Source organism: Mauremys reevesii, linkage group 9, assembly GCF_016161935.1.
Source record: "Mauremys reevesii isolate NIE-2019 linkage group 9, ASM1616193v1, whole genome shotgun sequence".
NCBI lineage: Eukaryota > Metazoa > Chordata > Testudines > Geoemydidae > Mauremys > Mauremys reevesii.
This window is the reverse complement of record NC_052631.1, coordinates 69,017,667-69,037,589: the sequence shown is the minus strand read 5'-3', so window position 1 is coordinate 69,037,589 and position 19,923 is coordinate 69,017,667. Positions and strand designations below refer to the sequence as shown.

Here is a 19,923-nt window from a genome sequence, read left to right as displayed (position 1 = left end):
CATTCCAGTATCAGGCTCACCAATGCTGGATCACTTCCCTTTCCATACTCACTACTCTATCCAGCCAAGAATGGCTTTAACCTTTTTTACCACAGTTTCACATTGACAGATTATGGTGAGCAGCTCATCCACTATGGCCCCCAAATCCTTTTCAGAGTCACAGCTTTCCAGCGGACTGTCCCCCATTCTGTAGGGTGCTGCCTGACTCCTCTGTTACTGGCAGGCTGGGTTTGCATGTGGCTTTATTAAAAGCTAATGATTCAGTAAGTAGTTTAGAAGAACTAGCCCATTAGAGAGAGAATCATGAATTGCTCAAAGACAACGAATGGAGAAAAGCAGCAAGAGCAAACAAACACGTTTGGTTCTGGCTTATTTCCTTGGTCTTAAAAGAGAGTAACAAGGACCTGAGTCTTCTCCCTCACAACAGCCCCATGCTAGGCCCAATCAGCATTGAGACTCTGAGACTCAGAAAGCGGAGAGGTCTCACCAGCTGTCGCAGGTCACCACCGGAGGGAGTCACTCTTAGAGCACTATTCCAACCACATCTTTGGGAGGGCCTCCCGCAAGGAGTGTTGGAGCGCAACCCCCCACCCCTGCCCCCCACTCCACATGCCCACACAGGTCCTGGTGGTGAAAGGAGAGCAGGGGGAAAGGACAAAGATGCAAGAGAAGAAGAGAAAGGAGGGAGAGACAGGAAAAGGGAAAACAAAAAGGAGAAACCCCAATGTCCCCAGTGATTCTAAGGGACAAAGTCCTCGGTCAGAAATAAAATGCTGCCACCACAATCTAGTGTTTTCCTTTCCTAAAAATCAGCCGGCACCTGATGGATCAGACTGAACAGGTTCCAAATCTTTCAGAGGCTCTTACCTTCTATACAGGGACGTCTGTTTTCTGGCAAAATCAATAATTAAAGAAGAGAAAACTCTGAAGAGGGTCCTCGTTACGCTCACGTAGGTAAAAGTGAATTATCTCGGTACTCAAGGAGAGACCTCGAGATGGAGACGCGCTGAAGCAAAGCCACAGGGATGTCCAAGGTTGCCCCTGTCGTGCACCACTGTCCTGCCTGGATGATGTCAAGATCTCTCTGTGAGATCATCGCCTCCCACCACCTTTGTCCAATAGGCTGAGGTCCTGCCAAAGGCCCTTGTGATGTCACTGCCACACCCACCCCTCCCCCGCAGTGCTGATGTCCTGCCCCTGTCCAGCCACATTGGATGTTTGTGCTGCTTCCCCTGGATCACCCCACTCAATGACTCTTCATTGTGGGGATGACACCGACTATACAGTAGAACACGAGATGCTCTTCCCCATGCTACGCTCAGTTGTTCATAAATTAGTAGACTTTATGGACAGAAGAGACAATTAGACCATGGAATCTGACACCCTGCATATCACTTGCTTTCTGTATAGCATAGTAGCTAGTTTTTGACTAAACACGTTCCAGAAAGGCATCTAGTCTTCATTAGAAGACCTCAAGAAATGGGGAATTCCCACCACTTCCCTTTCTAGTTTATTCCTTTGGTGATTCATCCTCACTGTTGAATATTTGTGCCCTATTTCTAATAGGAATTGGTCTCTTTTGAGTTTCCAGCCACTGGGACTTGTTATGCTTTTCTCTGCTAGATTAATGAGCCCTTTAATATCAGCTATTTTCTCTCCATGAAGTCACTTCAACACTTCAATGACATCACCTCCTGATCTTTTTGATAATCTAAACATGCTGAGCTCTTTCACTAGTTCACTAGCAGGCATTTTTCTCCAGCCCTCAAAACGTTTCATTGCTTTTTGCTGCCCCATCTCCAATATTTCAGAATCTTTTTCAAAGGCGGACGCCAAAACTGGATGCAGTATTCCAGGATCAGTCTTACCGATGGTGCGTCACCTCCCTGTGCTCCTCACTGCTCTTTTCATCCAGCCAATGATGGCGTTAGCCCTGGGCACCACAGCATCACCCTGGGTGCTCATGTTGAATGGCTTGCCCAGCATGGCCTCTCAATCCTCTTCACAGTTAGTGCTTTCCTGGATACACTTCCCCATTCTGCAGGTGTGGCCTGCATGCTTTGCTGCTAGGTGTAGGACCTTTCCTTTGGTTCTTTTCAAACTTGTTTTCTTTGAATGGGTCCAGCTTATCACGGGATCCGATTGCTCTGCGTCACTGCCCTGTCCTCAGCATTAATTACCTCTCTGCTAGTATTTGATCACCCACCCATATTAGCGGCAGTGATTTTATATTGCATTGCAGTTCATTGATATTTATTTTCAAGAATTAATCCTTGAGAGATGTTAGGGGGCTTATTCCTTCACCCTCTCACTTCCTGGTCCTTCTCGCATGAACAGAGAGCAACAATACCCAAAGTCTGAAGGTGCAAACAATTTGATGTTTATTGGGGTCAACTTCCAGCAAGCATGATTCCAGTTTCCTTCCTTAGTGTCTCCATTCCCAGCTCTGACACCACAGAGCCTTGCCTGTGTCCCTGTTCCTATTCCCTGTTCTCATTCCCCCCTTAGCAAAACATGATCCCAATTCCCCCACCCCCAGTCCCTGTTCCCATCCCCCCCTTACTTCCTGACTGACTGCAGACTACATAGAAAAACTTGAGTTCTGCTTAGCTAGACCTTAACCAGTCATTGTACTGACATTTAACTAACCAATCCTAACATACTGTAACATGGTTATTTAACCAATTATATCCCACCAGCCTCTCTATGGCTCCCTCTACACCAGAGGTTTTCAACGTATTTACCATTGTGAGCTGCACATGCAGCTCTCTGTGTTATGTGGGCCGCATCCACACAACATATATACTACCTGAATGGCTCTGAGGATGTCACATGGGCTGCAGCTGTGTGCTGATTGGGCCCTGGGTTAAGAACTACTGCTCTACACTGAGAGATCTGGCTTGTTTCCAGGCCCCATTGCAAAACCCCAGTGTAAACAAGGTAAAGCTGCTAATTGTCACCAGTGTACCTTAGCCTGGTTTCATGCAGAGATAAGCTACACCAGTTCAACACACCATTTACCTTGTCTACAACGGGACTGTATTAGACCAGCTACACTGAAGACCGGAATCAGGGCAAAACCTCAGGATATGCTTTGCTCAGCTGGAAAAGCTGGATTCTAAAGGTCTTGGCTACAGTGGCAATAGACACAGATACTGCTAAACTAGTCATAGCGGGTGGGATATTCCCGCCAACGGAGCCTTGACGAGGAAATGTTACTTTATGGAAGCGCTTGTCCTGTTCCAGAATTGAAAGCGCACTGCAGCGTTGAGAGGCGAGGATGTTTCTCATGGATATTACTGTGTAACTGTAGTTAAGCTGCATAAATCAGCCGTTGTGTCCCGCAATTTGTAAGCCAGTCGTTAAAGAAAAAATGAACCACAGCCCTTCTGGTTTGTGCATCCAGGAATCCTTTCATGGTTTTCAACTTTACAGCTTGCCATTTTGAACAGCTCACCAGCTCAGCTGATGGGATTCACCATGAAACCTGCCTGCTTGCAAACTGCATGAGCCCGAATTAGATCACAGCATCGGAATGTGATTTGTTTGGTCTTTGCAGAGGTGTGGCCATTCAAATAAGCAAAGAACTTAATGCACCAATAAATCAAACCTTTTTTGTTGGGGTGGGGGCAGGGTTGTTCTAAAGAATTTCTCCTGTTCCTACTTCCTTTTATGCATCAATCCCATTTGTTAATCCGCGGATGTTCTGGTAGCTCCTGTGCTTAAAACACAACGGCACAGGCCCCAGATAACAAAATGCAAACAATAGGGCATGTATGGTATGGGGCATTGTTTAATAAATCTCCTCTGTAGATCCTGAATGAGTGTGAAAACACAGGCATGTGATCCATGCCAGGTTAATGAATGTATTTCTCTCCCCCCCGCCCCCACATCCTCTGTTTCAACGCCACAGCTTCATTTCCTGTACTTTAACAATTGTATTTTGCAAATATGATGCAGTTGCACTGCCTGGTTAAGTGAGGAAAGTCAGCGGAGAGGCAAACAATTCTGCCGAGATCAAGAGGGAGGAACGCAGATGCAAAATGGGGTGCTAGGATCTCCTAACACAAAATCGGCTTTATTGTAAGACAACATATGTACAGATATATAGGGACAGAGGCAGATGAAAGCAGATAAATCAAAATGGCCTGAAAGCTAGAGTCTTATTTTACATTGCCGAGGTTTGTCATGAGATTCTGATAGACTGGTACTGAACTAAAGGGGGAACTGCGGGTGACGGTGAACCCCATAAGGCTTCATGGGAATATGCTTATGAATGTATATATGATATAACTGGAATATGTTTTATGCTACACATGCCATGTAATATATCTACGTAAAGGTTATGATCTACTCAATACACTCCTCCTATTTGTATGCATGTAGCATTTTTGTACTTGAAGTTAGCAATATTGGCTGTATACTTGCTTGATTTCTAAGTAGCCTCTGTAAAGCATTTGAGCAGCTTCTTGAGAAAGGAATGTGCAAGTTAAGTGCCCAATCAAGAAGCACTTAAGAGACAATGGATCTTGGGAGGCTCCAATCCACATAAGAAGTCTACACGAGGACGTTCAAGGTAGCAGGTAAGCCATGGCTGCTGCCTGTAAAACTTGAGTCATGCAGGGACATGTGACTTGCCCATGTGACTCCAAAGCTCCATCTTGGAGCTGGACTTTGTATAGGAGAGAGGAGGAGGCCTCCACCCACAAGAGACAGTCTACTTAAACCCCTGGGAGACCCCTCCATTTTGTCTTCAGCTGGCTAAAGAGAGAGCCTCTCCAAACCCAAGGATACCCGAAAGAAACTGGAACAAAGGACAGTAACTACAGGGGGGGTGAGTGATTGCTGGACCCAGACCAGAAGGAGACTAGTCTGTAAAAGGAAGCTTACTGGAACTGGTGAAGTTATAGCTGTATTCAGTTTCTTAGACATAGACTTGCGTGTTCTATTTTATTTTCCTTGGTAATTCACTTTGTTCTGTCTGTTACTACTTGGAACCACTTAAATCCTACTTTCTGTATTTAATAAAATCACTTTTTACTTATTAATTAACCCAGAGTATGTATTAATACCAGGGGGAGGGGCAAACAGCTGTGCATATTTCTCTATCAGTGTTATAGAGGGCAAACAATTTATGAGTTTACCTTGTATAAGCTTTATACAGGGTAAAATGGATTTATTTGCTTTTAGACCCCACTGGGAGTTGGGCATCTGTGTGTTAAAGGCAGGAACACTTCTGTGAGCTGCTTTCAGTTAAGTCTGCAGCTTTGGGGCAAGTAATTCAGACCCTCTGTGTTGTTTGGCAGGCGCGTCGTGTCTGGCCTAGCAGACAAGGTGTGGAGTCCCAGGGCAAGAGGTGGCAGCTCCCAAGGGGGTTCTGTGAACCAACCCATCACACTGCACATAGCAGAGGATGTGTTTATAGTCAAGGTGAGACTGTACTGTGGCTTTAAAAAAAGCAGGTCCTCAGCTGGTATAAATCTGCATCATTGTATTGACTTCAACTGAGTTGCCTTACACCAGCTGAGGATCTGGGTCACTGGGTTATGCTTGATGTCAGCTCAGTGGTGAGATATATACACAACTGGTCATTTAATTGACTTGCAGGGTGCTGTGATGACATGGTTGTGGCTAGAAGTTGGTTTCTAATATAGAGATAATTATACTGGTTTCTTGGAACAGCCTAGCCATATGCCAACTTAAAGAGAACTCAAGATCTCAGCTTGGACTATACTAGTGAGAATGGAAGTGACTTCTAAAGGGTCATGAAGGGAATCTGAGCATTTAAGTAGCTTCTCCATGAATAATACTAAAAATGAGGCAGCAGCTGCGGAGAAGTCGCATTGTTCATTTCAGCTATCGTGTCCGAGAGAATAAGAACAGTAGGCTGATGATACAAATACCATTAGTTGGTCACAACTACAGCTAGTTGGAAAATTTTCATTTTTCAGTTTAAGATGACTTTTTCAAAAAAAAACCTTTTTTATCTAAAAACATTTGAAAGGTTTGAGATCGAAATGGGAATTAAAGGTTTCAGTTTTATAGAAATGAAACGTTTTGATTGACCCCCAACCTTTTTTTGGAATTTGATTCCGCTGGAGATAAAATATTTTGTTTTTGTTCCATTTCAGAACGGTAAAAATGCCCCAAAGCACAGAATTTCCTGTGATGTGGGAACTCTGGGTCCAGCTCACTGCTATTGCAATGAAGTGACTGTATGACGGATCTGCAGAGGTTCGGTGCTTCCGCTCGTGACCAAAGCCTAATGCAATGACATGTTACTCACACGAGGATTCACATGGATCATTCTTAAACTAGATGTTTCCATTTTAAAATACTGAGGTGGCCTCCAGCCCTCTTTTAGGAAGCTTCTGTCGCTCCTGCCCATGGGAGGGGGGGGAAGAGGGGCCAATGGAAAGAACTTGGAGAACTGCAGAGTGACCTTTGCAAACATCTAGCCACACAGTTTCAGAGTGTTGGGCTGGGTTTTAGCCACGTGACGCCCATTCGAGGCAGTGGGGAGTGGGCACTTTAAATCCACTGCAAACTCTTGAACACTGCTGGGTCCAATCACTGACTTCTCTGCACCAACCCAAGAGGAAAGCAACTCACTCCACTGAAGCCACCAGAATTACACCCAGCATGTATCTGGCCCACTGAGTTAACCCTCCCAGCTTTGACAACGCTGCTTTCAAATGCAGACAGACGCGCTGGTTTCACAACAATGGAGACTTCCGGACGAGACAGAGTGGGTGTGTGCTGTAACAAAGAGCTGGGGCTGCTTTGCCAGACACTGTGGGCTGGAAATCCTGTCAGGAACAGGCAGCAAGTTTCTTTTCGGGACTTGATTGCTTGGGTAGCGAGGTGGAGCCGGAGCTCTGTAAGCACAACTCGGCAGGATTTCCCTGTCCCACGAGACTGCCTCCTCCTCTCTGTCCAGCCCTTCGGAGAATGTGTTGAGGGAAATAAAGGTGAAGCTCTGAGCTGAGGCCAGGCATTGTTAGTAAAATTGCAGTGTCTTGAGGCTCCATCTTCTTCAGGGTCGATGGGTCATCACAGGCTTCTGCAAGGCACCAAGACACTGAATTGAAAACCTCAGGGCTACAGGATCGAACACATGAATCTCATTCGCCCCGGGACTCGCACTGTTTGCTTTCCATTTCCCTTCTCCCAAGCTGCGTGCCTCTCCTCCTGCCATCTCCACTCCCCGTGGGCTGCCCTCACTGCCCTTCCAGAGCAGGAGATGAAGCCACCAGCATGGCTCCCGGGGGAGACGTACCCCTGGAAGATCCAACTGCCTCCTTTCATCATGCCCATGTCATGGTCTCGTGCGTGCTGCTGTCCTAGGCACATGCCTTGAGATCAGCTCTGCACTCAACAGCTCCATTTCTTGCCTAGCAGGCTCCAGTGACTGCACACTGGCCATCATTGGTGTCTCATAGGTTTCAGCAGTGGAGCCCCATGGAGGCACCATGCAGGGGGGAGCTGGAGCCGGTTCCCACAGGTTCCCAAGAACCGGTTGCTAAAATTAGACCTCCGTGGAGAGCCGGTTGTTAAAGGGCCAGGGGTGGGCAAAGATCTGTTGCTCCCAGGAGTCCCAGCTGGGGAGGCTGAGGCTCCCCCGGCCCTTCCCCCACTTCCCCCCAGCTGCAGCATGGCCAGCCGCCGGCACCAGCTGGGCAGCTGAGCTCGGGAGTCGTCCTGCTGCCGCTTTTTGGGGGCAGGGCCCCTGGCCCCACGAGGATGTCTCCCCTGGGCCCTCCCCTGCTTCCCCCACCCCGTAGAGCTGCAGCACGGCCAGTAGCTGGGCAGCTCAGCTGAGCTCTGGGCTGCCAGCAAGGTAAGGGGGCTGCAAGCTCCAGGGCTGTGTGTGTGGGGGGGGTAAGTGGACAATTTGCCCCTGGCCCCATGAGGATGTCTCCTCCCAGCCCACCCAGTCCCCCCCCCCCCGCCCCCGCAGAGCTGCAGCACGGCCAGTAGCTGGGCAGCTCAGCTGAGCTCTGGGCTGCCGGCAAGGTAAGGGGGCTGCAAGCTCCAGGCATGTGGGGCGGGGGGGTAAGTGGACAATATGCCCCAGGCCTCTGGCCCCATGAGGATGTCTCCTCCCAGCCCTCCCGCCCCGCCCCCCCACCCCCACACACAGCTGCAGCATGGCCAGCAGCTGGGCAGCTCAGCTGAGATCCTGAGTCGTCCTGCTGCTTTGAGCTGCCAGCAAGGTAAGGGGGGAAGGGGCTGCAAGCTCTAGGGTTGCCGGGGGGGTGAGTAGGGCAATTTGCCCCAGGCCCTGCAGGGGCTCCTGGCCCCACGGGTATGTCTCCCCCTGCCCTGGCCCCTCCCCCATTCCCCCCTTAAATCAGAACTTTTTATAGGGAACCGGTTGTTAAGATTTTGGCAGGTCATCACTGGCACCATGTGTATCTTGACCAACATTAGAGGGGTGAAATACAGTTTGCTAAGACTTCTGTGCTAATTTAGTGATGTAGCGAAATGCCCAGACCCTATATGGCCAATCAGCAAGAACTCTGAGCAACCCTCCGCTCCTAAAGTGCAGGACAGGACCCCCAGCTGCAGGAATGACCTCTTTGCACACCCCTCCCCCCCACACTCAGTTGGTGCACTGAGCTGAGCCAGACCAGAGACTGAATATAGCCTTGAAAATGTGGCCCATCTTCATAACACCAAGCACTAGAAACTGACTTCAAGAGAAGCTATTTGCTAGGGTTGAAAGTTCAGCCACTGATGGTTCCCCACCCCCCGGCTTCCCACCATAGCCAGCCTCACCTGGCCTTTGAGACTCCTGAGAACCACAGGGATAGGGCCAGTGAGATTTCTTGATAAGGAAAAAGTCCGACGGATTCAGGGCTGTGCATCTGGACTGCCCCTTGTGAGCCTAGCGCTGGAAGCTTTGGGACCACCTGTATCAAGTTGGTTCCAAGAGCCCAAGCCAGTGTATTGACGGAAGAGCTCTCTCAGGAGGTCAGGTATTGGGGGGGAAACAGGTTGGAGCGCTATGACCAGTATTTAGGATCGGGACTCTGGAGTTCACAGTGCTGCTATGAGAGGCCACCTGACATTGTGACTGTGGCCACAGCAGCTCAGACTGTTGATGAGTCTATGGATTAGACTTGGTCTACACCTAAGTTAGGTCAGCACGTTGCCCTGTGGTTGGCCACACTCCTGCGTGACATTGCCATGGCAACCTAACCCGCACGGTGGCTGCAGCTGTGTTGACAGAAGAAGGCTTCCATCGCTGAAGCGCCTGTCTGTCGGGGAAGTGGTGGCCTACACTAAAGGAAACCCCATTTCTGTTGCTGTCGGCTGTGTCTATACCATGGCGTCATACTGGCCAATACAGTGACAGAGCTATGTTGGTACAGCCATAAGAACATAAGAACATAAGAAAGTCCGTACCAGGTCAGACCAAAGGTCCATCTAGCCCAGTATCTGTCTACCGACAGTGGCCAATGCCAGGTGCCCCTGAGGGAGTGAACCTAACAGGCAATGATCAAGTGATCTTTCTCCTGCCATCCATCTCCATCCTCTGACGAACAGAGGCTAGGGACACCATTCTTACCCATCCTGGCTAATAGCCATTTATGGACTTAGCCACCATGAATTTATCCAGTCCCCTTTTAAACATTGTTATAGTCCTAGCCTTCACAACCTCCTCAGGTAAGGAGTTCCACAAGTTGACTGTGCGCTGCGTGAAGAAGAACTTCCTTTTATTTGTTTTAAACCTGCTGCCTATTAATTTCATTTGGTGACCCCTAGTTCTTGTATTATGGGAATAAGTAAATAACTCTTCCTTATCCACTTTCTCAACATCACTCATGATTTTATATACCTCTATCATGTCCCCCCTTAGTCTCCTCTTTTCCAAACTGAAGAGTCCTAGCCTCTTTAATCTTTCCTCATATGGGACCCTCTCTAAACCCCTAATCATTTTAGTTGCTCTTTTCTGAACCTTTTCTAGTGCTAGAATATCTTTTTTGAGGTGAGGAGACCACATCTGTACACAGTATTCGAGATGTGGGCGTACCATGGATTTATATAAGTGAAATAATATATTCTCAGTATTTTTCTCTATGCCCTTTTTAATTATTCCTAACATCCTGTTTGCTTTTTTTGACCGCCTCTGCACACTGCGTGACATCTTCAGAGAACTATCCATGATAACTCCAAGATCTCTTTCCTGACTCATTGTAGCTAAATTAGCCCCCATCATGTTGTATGTATAGTTGGGGTTATTTTTTCCAATGTGCATTACTTTACATTTATCCACATTAAATTTCATTTGCCATTTTGTTGCCCAATCACTTAGTTTTGTGAGATCTTTTTGAAGTTCTTCACAATCTGCTTTGGTCTTAACTATCTTGAGTAGTTTAGTGTCATCTGCAAACTTTGCCACCTCACTGTTTACCCCTTTCTCCAGATCATTTATGAATAAATTGAATAGGATTGTCCTAGGACTGACCCTTGGGGAACACCACTAGTTACCCCTCTCCATTCTGAGAATTTACCATTAATTCCTACCCTTTGTTCCCTGTCCTTTAACCAGTTCTCAATCCATGAAAGGACCTTCCCTTTTATCCCATGACAGCTTAATTTACCTAAGAGCCTTTGGTGAGGGACCTTGTCAAAGGCTTTCTGGAAATCTAAGTACACTATGTCCACCGGATCCCCCTTGTCCACATGTTTGTTGACCCCTTCAAAGAACTCTAATAGATTAGTAAGACACGATTTCCCTTTACAGAAACCATGTTGACTATTGCTCAAGAGTTTATGTTTTTCTATGTGTCTGACAATTTTATTCTTTACTATTGTTTCAACTAATTTGCCCGGTACCGACGTTAGACTTACCGGTCTGTAATTGCCAGGATCACCCCTAGAGCCCTTTTTAAATATTGGCGTTACATTAGCTAACTTCCAGTCATTGGGTACTGAAGCCGATTTAAAGGACAGGTTACAAACCTTGGTTAATAGTTCCGCAACTTCACATTTGAGTTCTTTCAGAAAACTTGGGTGAATGCCATCTGGTCTCGGTGACTTGTTAATGTTGAGTTTATCAATTAATTCCAAAACCTCCTCTAGTGACACTTCAATCTGTGACAGTTCCTCAGATTTGTCACCTACAAAAGCCAGCTCAGGTTTGGGAATCTCCCTAACATCCTCAGCCGTGAAGACTGAAGCAAAGAATCCATTTAGTTTCTCCGCAATGACTTTATCATCTTTAAGCGCTCCTTTTGTATTTTCATCGTCAAGGGGCCCCACTGGTTGTTTAGCAGGCTTCCTGCTTCTGATGTACTTAAAAAACATTTTGTTATTACCTTTGGAGTTTTTGGCTAGCCGTTCTTCAAACTCCTCTTTGGCTTTTCTTATTACACTCTTGCACTTAAGTTGGCAGTGTTTGTGCTCCTTTCTATTTGCCTCACTGGGATTTGACTTCCACTTTTTAAAGGAAGTCTTTTTATCTCTCACTGCTTCTTTTACATGGTTGTTAAGCCACGGTGGCTCTTTTTTAGTTCTTTTACTGTTTTTCTTAATTTGGGGTATACATTGAAGTTGGGCCTCTATTATGGTGTCTTTAAAAAGGGCCCACGCAACTTGCAGGGATTTCACTTTAGTCACTGTACCTTTTAACTTTTGTCTAACTAACCCCCTCATTTTTGTATAGTTCCCCCTTTTGAAATTAAAGGCCACAGTGTTGGGCAGTTGAGATGTTCTTCCCACCACAGGGATGTTGAATGCTATTGTATTATGGGCACTATTTCCAAGCGGTCCTGCTATAGTTACCTCTTGGACCAGGTCCTGCGCTCCACTTAGGATTAAATCTAGAGTCGCCTCTCCCCTTGTGGGTTCCCATACCAGCTGCTCCATGAAGCAGTCATTTAAAGTATTGAGAAATTTTATCTCTGCATTTCGTCCTGAAGTGAAATGTTCCCAGTCAATATGGGGATAATTGAAATCCCCCACTATTATTGGGTTCTTAATTTTGATAGCCTCTCTAATTTCCCTTAGCATTTCATCATCACTATTACTGTCCTGGTCAGGTGGTCGATAATAGATCCCTACTGTTATATTTTTACTAGAGCATGAAATTTCTATCCATAGAGACTCTATGGAACCTGTGGATTCGCCTAAGATTTTTACTTCATTTGAATCTACACTTTCTTTAACATATAGTGCCACTCCTCCCCCTGCATGGCCTGTTCTGTCCTTCCGATATATTTTGTACCCCGGAATGATTGTGTCCCATTGATTGCTCTCAGTCCACCAGGTTTCTGTGATGCCTATTATATCTATATCCTCCTTTATCAGAAGGCGCTCTAGTTCACCCATCTTATTATTTAGACTTCTGGCATTTGTGTACAAGCACTTTAAAAACTTGTCCCTGTTTATTAGCCTGCCTTTTTCCCTGTTTATTAGCCTGCCCCCTGTACTGTACATGTACCCATAGGGTTAGACTCCCATTAGGATTCTTTTAAGCATGTTGAGCTTGAATGATTGGAACGGGGGTGCAGGGAGGATCATAGAATATCAGGGTTGGCAGGGATCTCAGGAGCTCAGCTAGTCCAACCCCCTGCTCAAAGCAGGGCCAATTCCTAACTAAATCATACAGCATCATAGAATAGCAGATAGAATCATAGAATATCAGGGTTAAACTGGAGCCACGTCTCCTGCTACGCTGAGTGGGAAATCGAGGCCTGGGGCCTAACTCTTTAGCGTGTACGCAGCTAATCATCCGAGGGCCCTGGAGCGCACTGTCAATGCCTTTTGAACAGGGTTCTCTCTTCTTTGCAGAATATGGCCCCGAGAAGAACACAGCAGGTGGGGGCGGGGCCATCCACGGAGCAAACCTACATCTCCAAGGTGGTTCTGCTGGGGAGCGCGGCCGTGGGAAAGTCAAGCACAGCCTTCCGCCGTGTGAAAAACGACGTCAGGGAATCCGTGCCCACTGTGGGATGTGAGTGAGTGGCAGCAATGAACCAATCCTTTGGTGCAACACAAAGGGCCTGATCTGCGTCTCCCTTGTAGCAGGAGTGTCTCTGCTGAAGTCAGCGGAGCGATGCTAGCGTGAAGTTTGGTTTTGCTTAAGCTCTCAGGCCCAGCAGAGAAGCAGCAGGACGTCACTCAGCAGGCAGGGTTAGGGGCTCCAGCTGGCAGCTCTGGCGGCTAACGGAACTTGACCCAACAGACCCCCAACGGTACAGCCCATGAGCACGGGGTTAGTTTGGTTTCTCAGCTCAGGCACAGGACTGACAATGGCGAGATCCGGAAAAGTCTGGTTAAGGCGGCGCAAGCTATGCAAGCGGATGTGCCCATTTTAAAAGCTGGGCCTTGTCTGACGCTGCTCTTCAGAGCTGGATCTTTAGGCACCAACCTAAGAAGCACGTCTGAAAAAAGTCAGGCCTCAGCATCTCCTGCTCCACCGACACCAGTGGCAAAGGGCCTTTGGAGTTCACTGGCAGGGAGGCTCAGGCCACAGGCAGGACACATTTCTCTGCCGGGGTAGATTGGAGACAGGAAATCATGAACAGGGGACCAGCAACACAGCTGTGTTCATTGTGGAGTCAGAGTGACAGCTAGCGGTTCATTGCAGGTAGTGCAGCATTTAAATAGGTCACCTCAGCAGAGAGTTTTGGTCTACACCTGCCAGTTCTGAGTAACCCAAGAGAGTGTTCACCATTTACTATTAAATGTTATAGATTTTCCCCTCTGCGTTCTCTCCGTGCTCTCCCCCTAGTCCTGTCTCTCCCAGCTGCCCCCACAGAAATACTACCAATCGCACTGCATTATCTCTGGATGGGTGCCAGTCCCAGTCCCAGCGCTCACTGTGACATTGCACCACGTTCTTACTCTCGCTGCAGAAACTGACACAGGCGCATCCTGGAATCCCAGGAACTGCGCTTCAGAGTCCGATCTAGTGGGTTTGGGTTGGAACCACCCCTTGTAGAATTCCTGGGTGTCAGAAAAACAGATGTAACACTCTGTTCTGCCCTGTTTGTGACAGAGGACGCATGACAACAGAGCCTCCAACGGATGACATTTAAAAGGCTATCTTCCCAGACTCCCAGCAGCTCTGCCCATGATATCGCTCCAGTCACTCTAGTCAAAGCAGCCCATCTAGCCTCTCCAATGTGATCAGCAAACCTGCCTTTGACATTTTCCTTGTGTTTCAACAGACACCCACTCACACTAGAACTAGGTGAAATTTCAGCAGAACATTTTTTCTGAAAAAGCTGCAGATCCAGGGACACGACCACATTTTAGGAGTTCATGGTAACAGTGTTCATGTAGTCAGGTTGGTCCCAGAATATTGAACAGACAAGGTAGGTGTTTTATTGGACCAATTTCTGTTGGTCGAGAGGACTAGGGTGACCAGATGTCTCAATTTTACAGGGACAGTCCCAATATTTGGGGCTTTATCTTATCTAGGTGCCTGGTACCCTCCACCCCATTCCGATTTTTCACACTTGCTGTCTGGTCACCCTAGAGGGGACAAGCTTTTGAGCTTTACAGAGCTCTTCGGGGTCTGGGTAGGAAGCGGAGAATTTAGCTGTAACACTCCGGTTCCTTCCTCAGACCTGAAGAAGAGCTCTGTGTAGCATGAAAGTGTCCCTTCCCCCAACAGAGGTTGGTCCGAGATAAGATCTTATCTCACCCATCTTGTGAGTTCATGGTAGTTTCACTGAATTGTTTTTTAAAAAAAATCACAATGTTTCATTTTTTTTGTTTGAAATGACTTTCAAAAATTCCTTTAGTCTTATTTAAAAAAAAAATTATTTAGAATGGTCAAAGTTAAAATAAATGTTTCATTTGACCCAGAATAAAATTTCTCTCAACGTAGAGTCAAAATCTTTGAAACATTTCATGTGGTGTTGGACTTGCAATCAATTTTGTTTTGACTTTTCAAATTGCCAACAACAAAACCAAACCACCATTATTCACCCAGTTCTGCTACACGCTCCCATCATCAGAAGCAAAAACATTCATCTCAGTAGGCAACATTGGTGGAAAACATGGCTTTAGTTTTTAGTGGAGATGTCAACACAAGGTCGGTTAAGTCTCTTTAGGAAGTTTTGCAAGCTTACAGACCCTGGTATGAGCTAGGGAGGCCATTGATGTTCATGGGACTGATCCCCACCTGTTAGATGTTGACTTCAATGGAGGCAAGGCCAATTTACATAAGCAAGGATCTGGCTCAGTGTCTTTACGTCAGAAATAGGCAGAAAGACCCTTTTCTTCCTGTTTTAAAGAAGGGCCCCGACCTTTCCCAGGAGAGGGGGGATGGAGGGCCCAAGGGGTCTCCCACGCTGCCACACACACCAGGCAGTCACAGTGCCTACACCAAGGAGTGTGGTGTCATTCGCCAACGTTACTTGGCACTCAGAGAAAGCTTCTGTCCCTCCCAGGGCTCTCTGGAGAGCTTGGGCTCTGTACTGCCCCCTTTACCTCAAGCCCGTGTATTTGTCAGACAATCTGGCCCTTAACCGATGCCTTCTGCCTATCTACTGTGCACAGCCGCACATTTGAGCTGCTATAGCACTTTCAGACCAAGGATCTTCAAACATTTTGCAGACATTTGCTGGCTTTCGCAGCACTCCAGGGAGGTGGATTTTAATTAGACCCATTTTCCATCTGGGCAAGCTGAGACAGAAAGGTTAGGGGCTAGGCTGGGACTTGGCCCACACATTTGCCTGGGGGAGTATGGGAGAGCAAAGGCCTCTGCCCCCCTTTACGCCTCTGGGCCAGGTGTGCAGGAGCAAACGTGCCCCTCTCACTTCCCTAGAGCAGGGAGAGAGGGGAGCAGGCATGGCCTTGGTGTCACCCCCGCCCACTGGCCAGCAGAGCCCTGCCAGTTTGGGGGTGGGGCAGGTTTGCTGGCATGGGCTAAGAGCAAGAACAAGCAGTTGTAGCTCAGAAGCATCTGAGCACCTCCCCGGGGCTACTCCTGGGACAGCGCTGCTTCTGTATAATCAGGGCTGTGCTTAGGGGCCCACGCGAGCCTTAAGTGACTTGCCCAAGGTCATGCAAATCAGTGTCGGGGAGATTGCAGTATTTCTGTTACAGCAGCACCCAACAGGGCCAGGCACTGTACAACTGGATTAGAACTCAAGACTCCTAATTCCCACCCTGCCATCACATTTCCTCCAGCTAGACAGCTGCAAAACCAAAGCTTGCTAATGCCACTAATATTGATGGATTGAGCAAGAACCATTGTTCTCATTCCTCTTCCCCTCCCCATCTCCCAGCTACACCCTGCTGATGTGCATTGGTGCACTACCGGGCTGTGATTGGGTAAGACCAGTTCACCAGCCTGTTTGTTACATTGCTTTTGGTGGGGGAGGGGGTGTTTTAATTCTCTCTCTCTCATCCTCCCTCCCCCTGCAGCCCTTTCCAACCGAATCTCGACACCCATCTTTCACACAGATCACCGAGATGAAGGTTAACATTAATTAAGGTGCATGCTATGGCTTTCTCAAGGAGCTGTCCCATCTCTGTCGCTTCCAGGTTCTTTCTTTACCCAGCTGGTATGTTTAGAGACTGCCACGATCAAGCTTGTGATCTGGGACACTGCAGGACAGGAGAAGTACCATGGGGTTTGCCATCTTTATTACAGGGGGGCGAATGCTGCCCTTCTTGTATATGACATAGCCAGAAAGGTAAGAGCAGCGATGGCTTGTTCTCCTGCCTCTCTCCTCCAGAAGGGTTTGCCTTTATCTTTCTAAAATATCCCAACTGAATCTTGATCATGCAGCCACGCCGCTGGTAGGCTGCAATAGTTCTAGTGTAGGGTCGCTTCCCAATACATCTCCAGACATTTCAACCAAGACTGCTTTTTCCTGCACACATCACGTAAGGGCTACACATCATGGGCAGGTTTATCCTTCTCTTCTGGTAAAGATGGGTGAAGACATGCCAGGAACTGGTACAGACATTTCACTGACAGTGGGCAATAAATGCTCATGCTTTCCCCCTCAAAGCCAAGATTTCTCTGTCTACCCCTGCCTCCCAGCCCAGTCCAGCTCACCAGCCAAGTAGGTAATGAGGGAGCATCACTAAGTGCTCTTTGTTCCCCTACCCTCATGTAACCCCACACCTGGGTGTGGCGTCCTGTCCCATCTAGTGGCACCGACACCACTTAGAGCAGAGGTAGGCAACCTATGGCAAGGGTGCCGAAGGTGGCACGCAAGCTCATTTTCAGTGGCACTCACACTGCCCGGGTCCTGGCCACTGGTCCGGGGGCCCTGCATTTTAATTTAATTTTAAATGAAGCTTCTTAAACATTTTAAAAACCTTATTTACTTTACAGACAACGATAGTTTAGTTGACATATTATAGACTTATAGAAAGAGACCTTCTAAAAACATTAAAAGGTATGACTGGCACGCGAAACCTTAACTTAGAGTGAATAAATGAAGACTCGGCACAGCACTTCTGAAAGGTTGCCAAGCCCTGACTTAGAGAGAGATAAAATGAGTTACACTAATGTCTGTTTCTGATGGACTGTTCCAGGGGGACATGTCGCATGATCTCCCACTACGTTATGAAGGTTTTTTCCCTTTTACTGGTAATACGCAACACACAGGAACCGCAACACCGAGGGCCATATGTCTGTATTACTGCCATGGTAGTTACAGAAGGAGGAGACCATAGGCTGCTGACGAGTAACATCTCACAGTAACAGAGCTTTATGGAAGAGGTAGACCAAGCTACTAAGAATCCTTGCCCCATCACAAGAGAGCCCAATCACCTCAGCCCATCACCTGTAGGCTGGGTCTACGACCCACTGGGGATCCATGGTGGTTGGGTCATGTCTGATGGAGGAGAAGTCATCCTTGGCTTTGGGGAAGCAAGTATATTTAGAGCTGGTTCCATGCTGAGTAGTGCTCCTAGCATCACTATCTGTCAAGTGCATTACCCATTTGTTTCTACCATTTTTACCCCTCACCTGCCAATCTCCTTTGGCCCATGTGACAGCTGCTGAGTATCTGTTGGTTTAACGTCGGTGTGTGTGTCTCTCTCTCTCTCACCTTTCCAGGCAACTTTTGCGAGAGCAAAGCTATGGTTGAGGGAATTAGAGAAGGAATTTCTTCCCGATGAGCTCGTGATTGTTTTAGTCGGCAATAAGATAGATCTTGCTGCTCAGCGGGAATTCACCTTTGAGGTAAGTGCACTGCAGTAAGATCTCAGCACTTGGCAGATTCTCTCATTCAAAAACACCACGGCAGCGTGTTTCCCAGGTGCTGCACTTCAGGCTTTCACACTGAACAGTTTATAAGTAAATGTTTACGTGAACGCCATTCTCCTAGCAGTGAGCAATATAGCAAGGCCCCACTGGCTGCCAGCGATGTTAGAGGTCATAAATCCCATTTTGCCATCTGTTTCAGCTGCTAACTTTCTTGGATCTTCGAGACTTTTCTGAGCTTTGGTGGGTTTGTTCAGAGGGTTCAGAATGTGCATCGGTAGGTTTCCATGTCAGACAGAATGTTCCCAGATGTTGCTTCAAAACTTGCCATCGAAGAGTCGATGCAAAGAAAAATATATAGATGCTTTGAATTACATTAAAAAATTCAGCAGCCTCACTAGAAGCTGATGCTGCATCACTGACCACCAAGTTCAATGAATGAGAACTGCATGGGACAAAAGAAGCTCGAGGGTTTAACTCTCGGATCCGTGTCTGCACTCCTCTGTTCTTTCCTCTCACGTTGGCACCATGATCGTAGCCCTGACCTCTCATGTCAGCTATCGCAATTCCTGTATCTTCCAGCTTTTTAAGAAGCACATTTGTCATACCAGCTCCTGGAGTATCATCAATGTCAATAAATTCTAGAAAATGCTCTCTGACAGTCACCATTGCAAGGACATTTTCACTAGGTTCTTCTCTTGTTACAAAATGCACCATTAAAGTCATTTATTGCATATGGCTGATGTTAGGTGTGCAGCCCAGAAGTCAACTGCTGCAAATGGACCATTTTGAGTACCACTACAAATTCTTTTTCCCCTCTCCTGCTGGTAAAGGCTCACCTTAACTGATCACTCTCATTAGAGTGTGTATGGTAACACCCATTGTTTCAGGTTCTCTGTGTATATATAGCTTCCTCTTGTATTTTCCACTGCATGCATCCGATGAAGTGCGCTGTAGCCCATGAAAGCTTATGCACAAATCAATTTGTTAGTCTCCAAGTTGCCACAAGTACTCCTGTTCTTTTTAGTAATATCTTGCTGACTTCAAATCTGCCACAATCTTCTGTTTGATTTTTGATACCAGTAACTATATGATCTCATTTTGAATGGTTTTTCCAAGGTAGTGGTGTATGTACATTTCTTGAGTGGTGACTCTTCTTAGATGCTCCTGGAGTACAGCATCAAACTCAGCCATCATCAGCGCCACAGTTTTAAGGAAGTTTCCATTGTTTGGCCCAGACAGCTGATCTGAAGTGCTAGGTTTTGGGTCGGAAGCATTTTCAGAACATTTTGCCAGTACAGAGACTCTGATGCAATCTTCTCTTCATGCTGATCATCTAGGGTGGCCTTTAACCTTAGTCTCATCTCAAGCTCTTTCCACCTATGCAATGCTCTCTGGTGATTTGCTGCCTTCTTATGGCATGCCAGATTTCTTGCCAGATTTTTCCAGTCCTTTGTTTCTGTAGAACCCAATGAGGCTGGAACATTAGACTGGAAGAGTTTGCAACAAAAACAGTATGCAGCATTCTGGGTTTCTGAGTACATAAGCCGTGGCCTCTCCACTTTGTCACCATTGGGGATTTCACGCCAGTAATGTGTTGGATGGAAACTTCTATTTTCATTGTCTTTGGGGAACATGAAGTTTCACTTGCTGTGGCCCATGCAGAACAAGGAAGTCCCTCGGGCTACTGCTCAAGTGGGTCCACAGTCCTGGATCATCTAGACTTAAGGAAC

The 19,923-nt window shown here is 47.1% G+C and overlaps 1 protein-coding gene across 1 annotated transcript; it reads left to right on the top strand.

Moving 5' to 3' along the window:
* Window positions 1–3,701: 3,701 nt before the first annotated feature.
* Window positions 3,702–18,202, top strand: LOC120371384 (ras-related protein Rab-17-like). The gene is made up of 5 exons (XM_039487065.1): window positions 3,702–3,709; window positions 5,307–5,430; window positions 12,802–12,964; window positions 16,513–16,664; window positions 18,044–18,202. The coding sequence occupies exons 1-5, from the start codon at window positions 3,702–3,704 to the stop codon at window positions 18,185–18,187; spliced, it is 591 nt and encodes a 196-aa protein (XP_039342999.1). The 3' UTR covers window positions 18,188–18,202.
* Window positions 18,203–19,923: the final 1,721 nt, after the last annotated feature.

Bases quoted from the DNA above. Each gene is read 5' to 3' on its own strand.
- LOC120371384 (XM_039487065.1), top strand. The intron at 12,965-16,512 runs GTGAGTGAGTGG...TGTCGCTTCCAG, and splicing joins ATCCGTGCCCACTGTGGGAT to GTTCTTTCTTTACCCAGCTG. The intron at 16,665-18,043 runs GTAAGAGCAGCG...TCACCTTTCCAG, and splicing joins TATATGACATAGCCAGAAAG to GCAACTTTTGCGAGAGCAAA.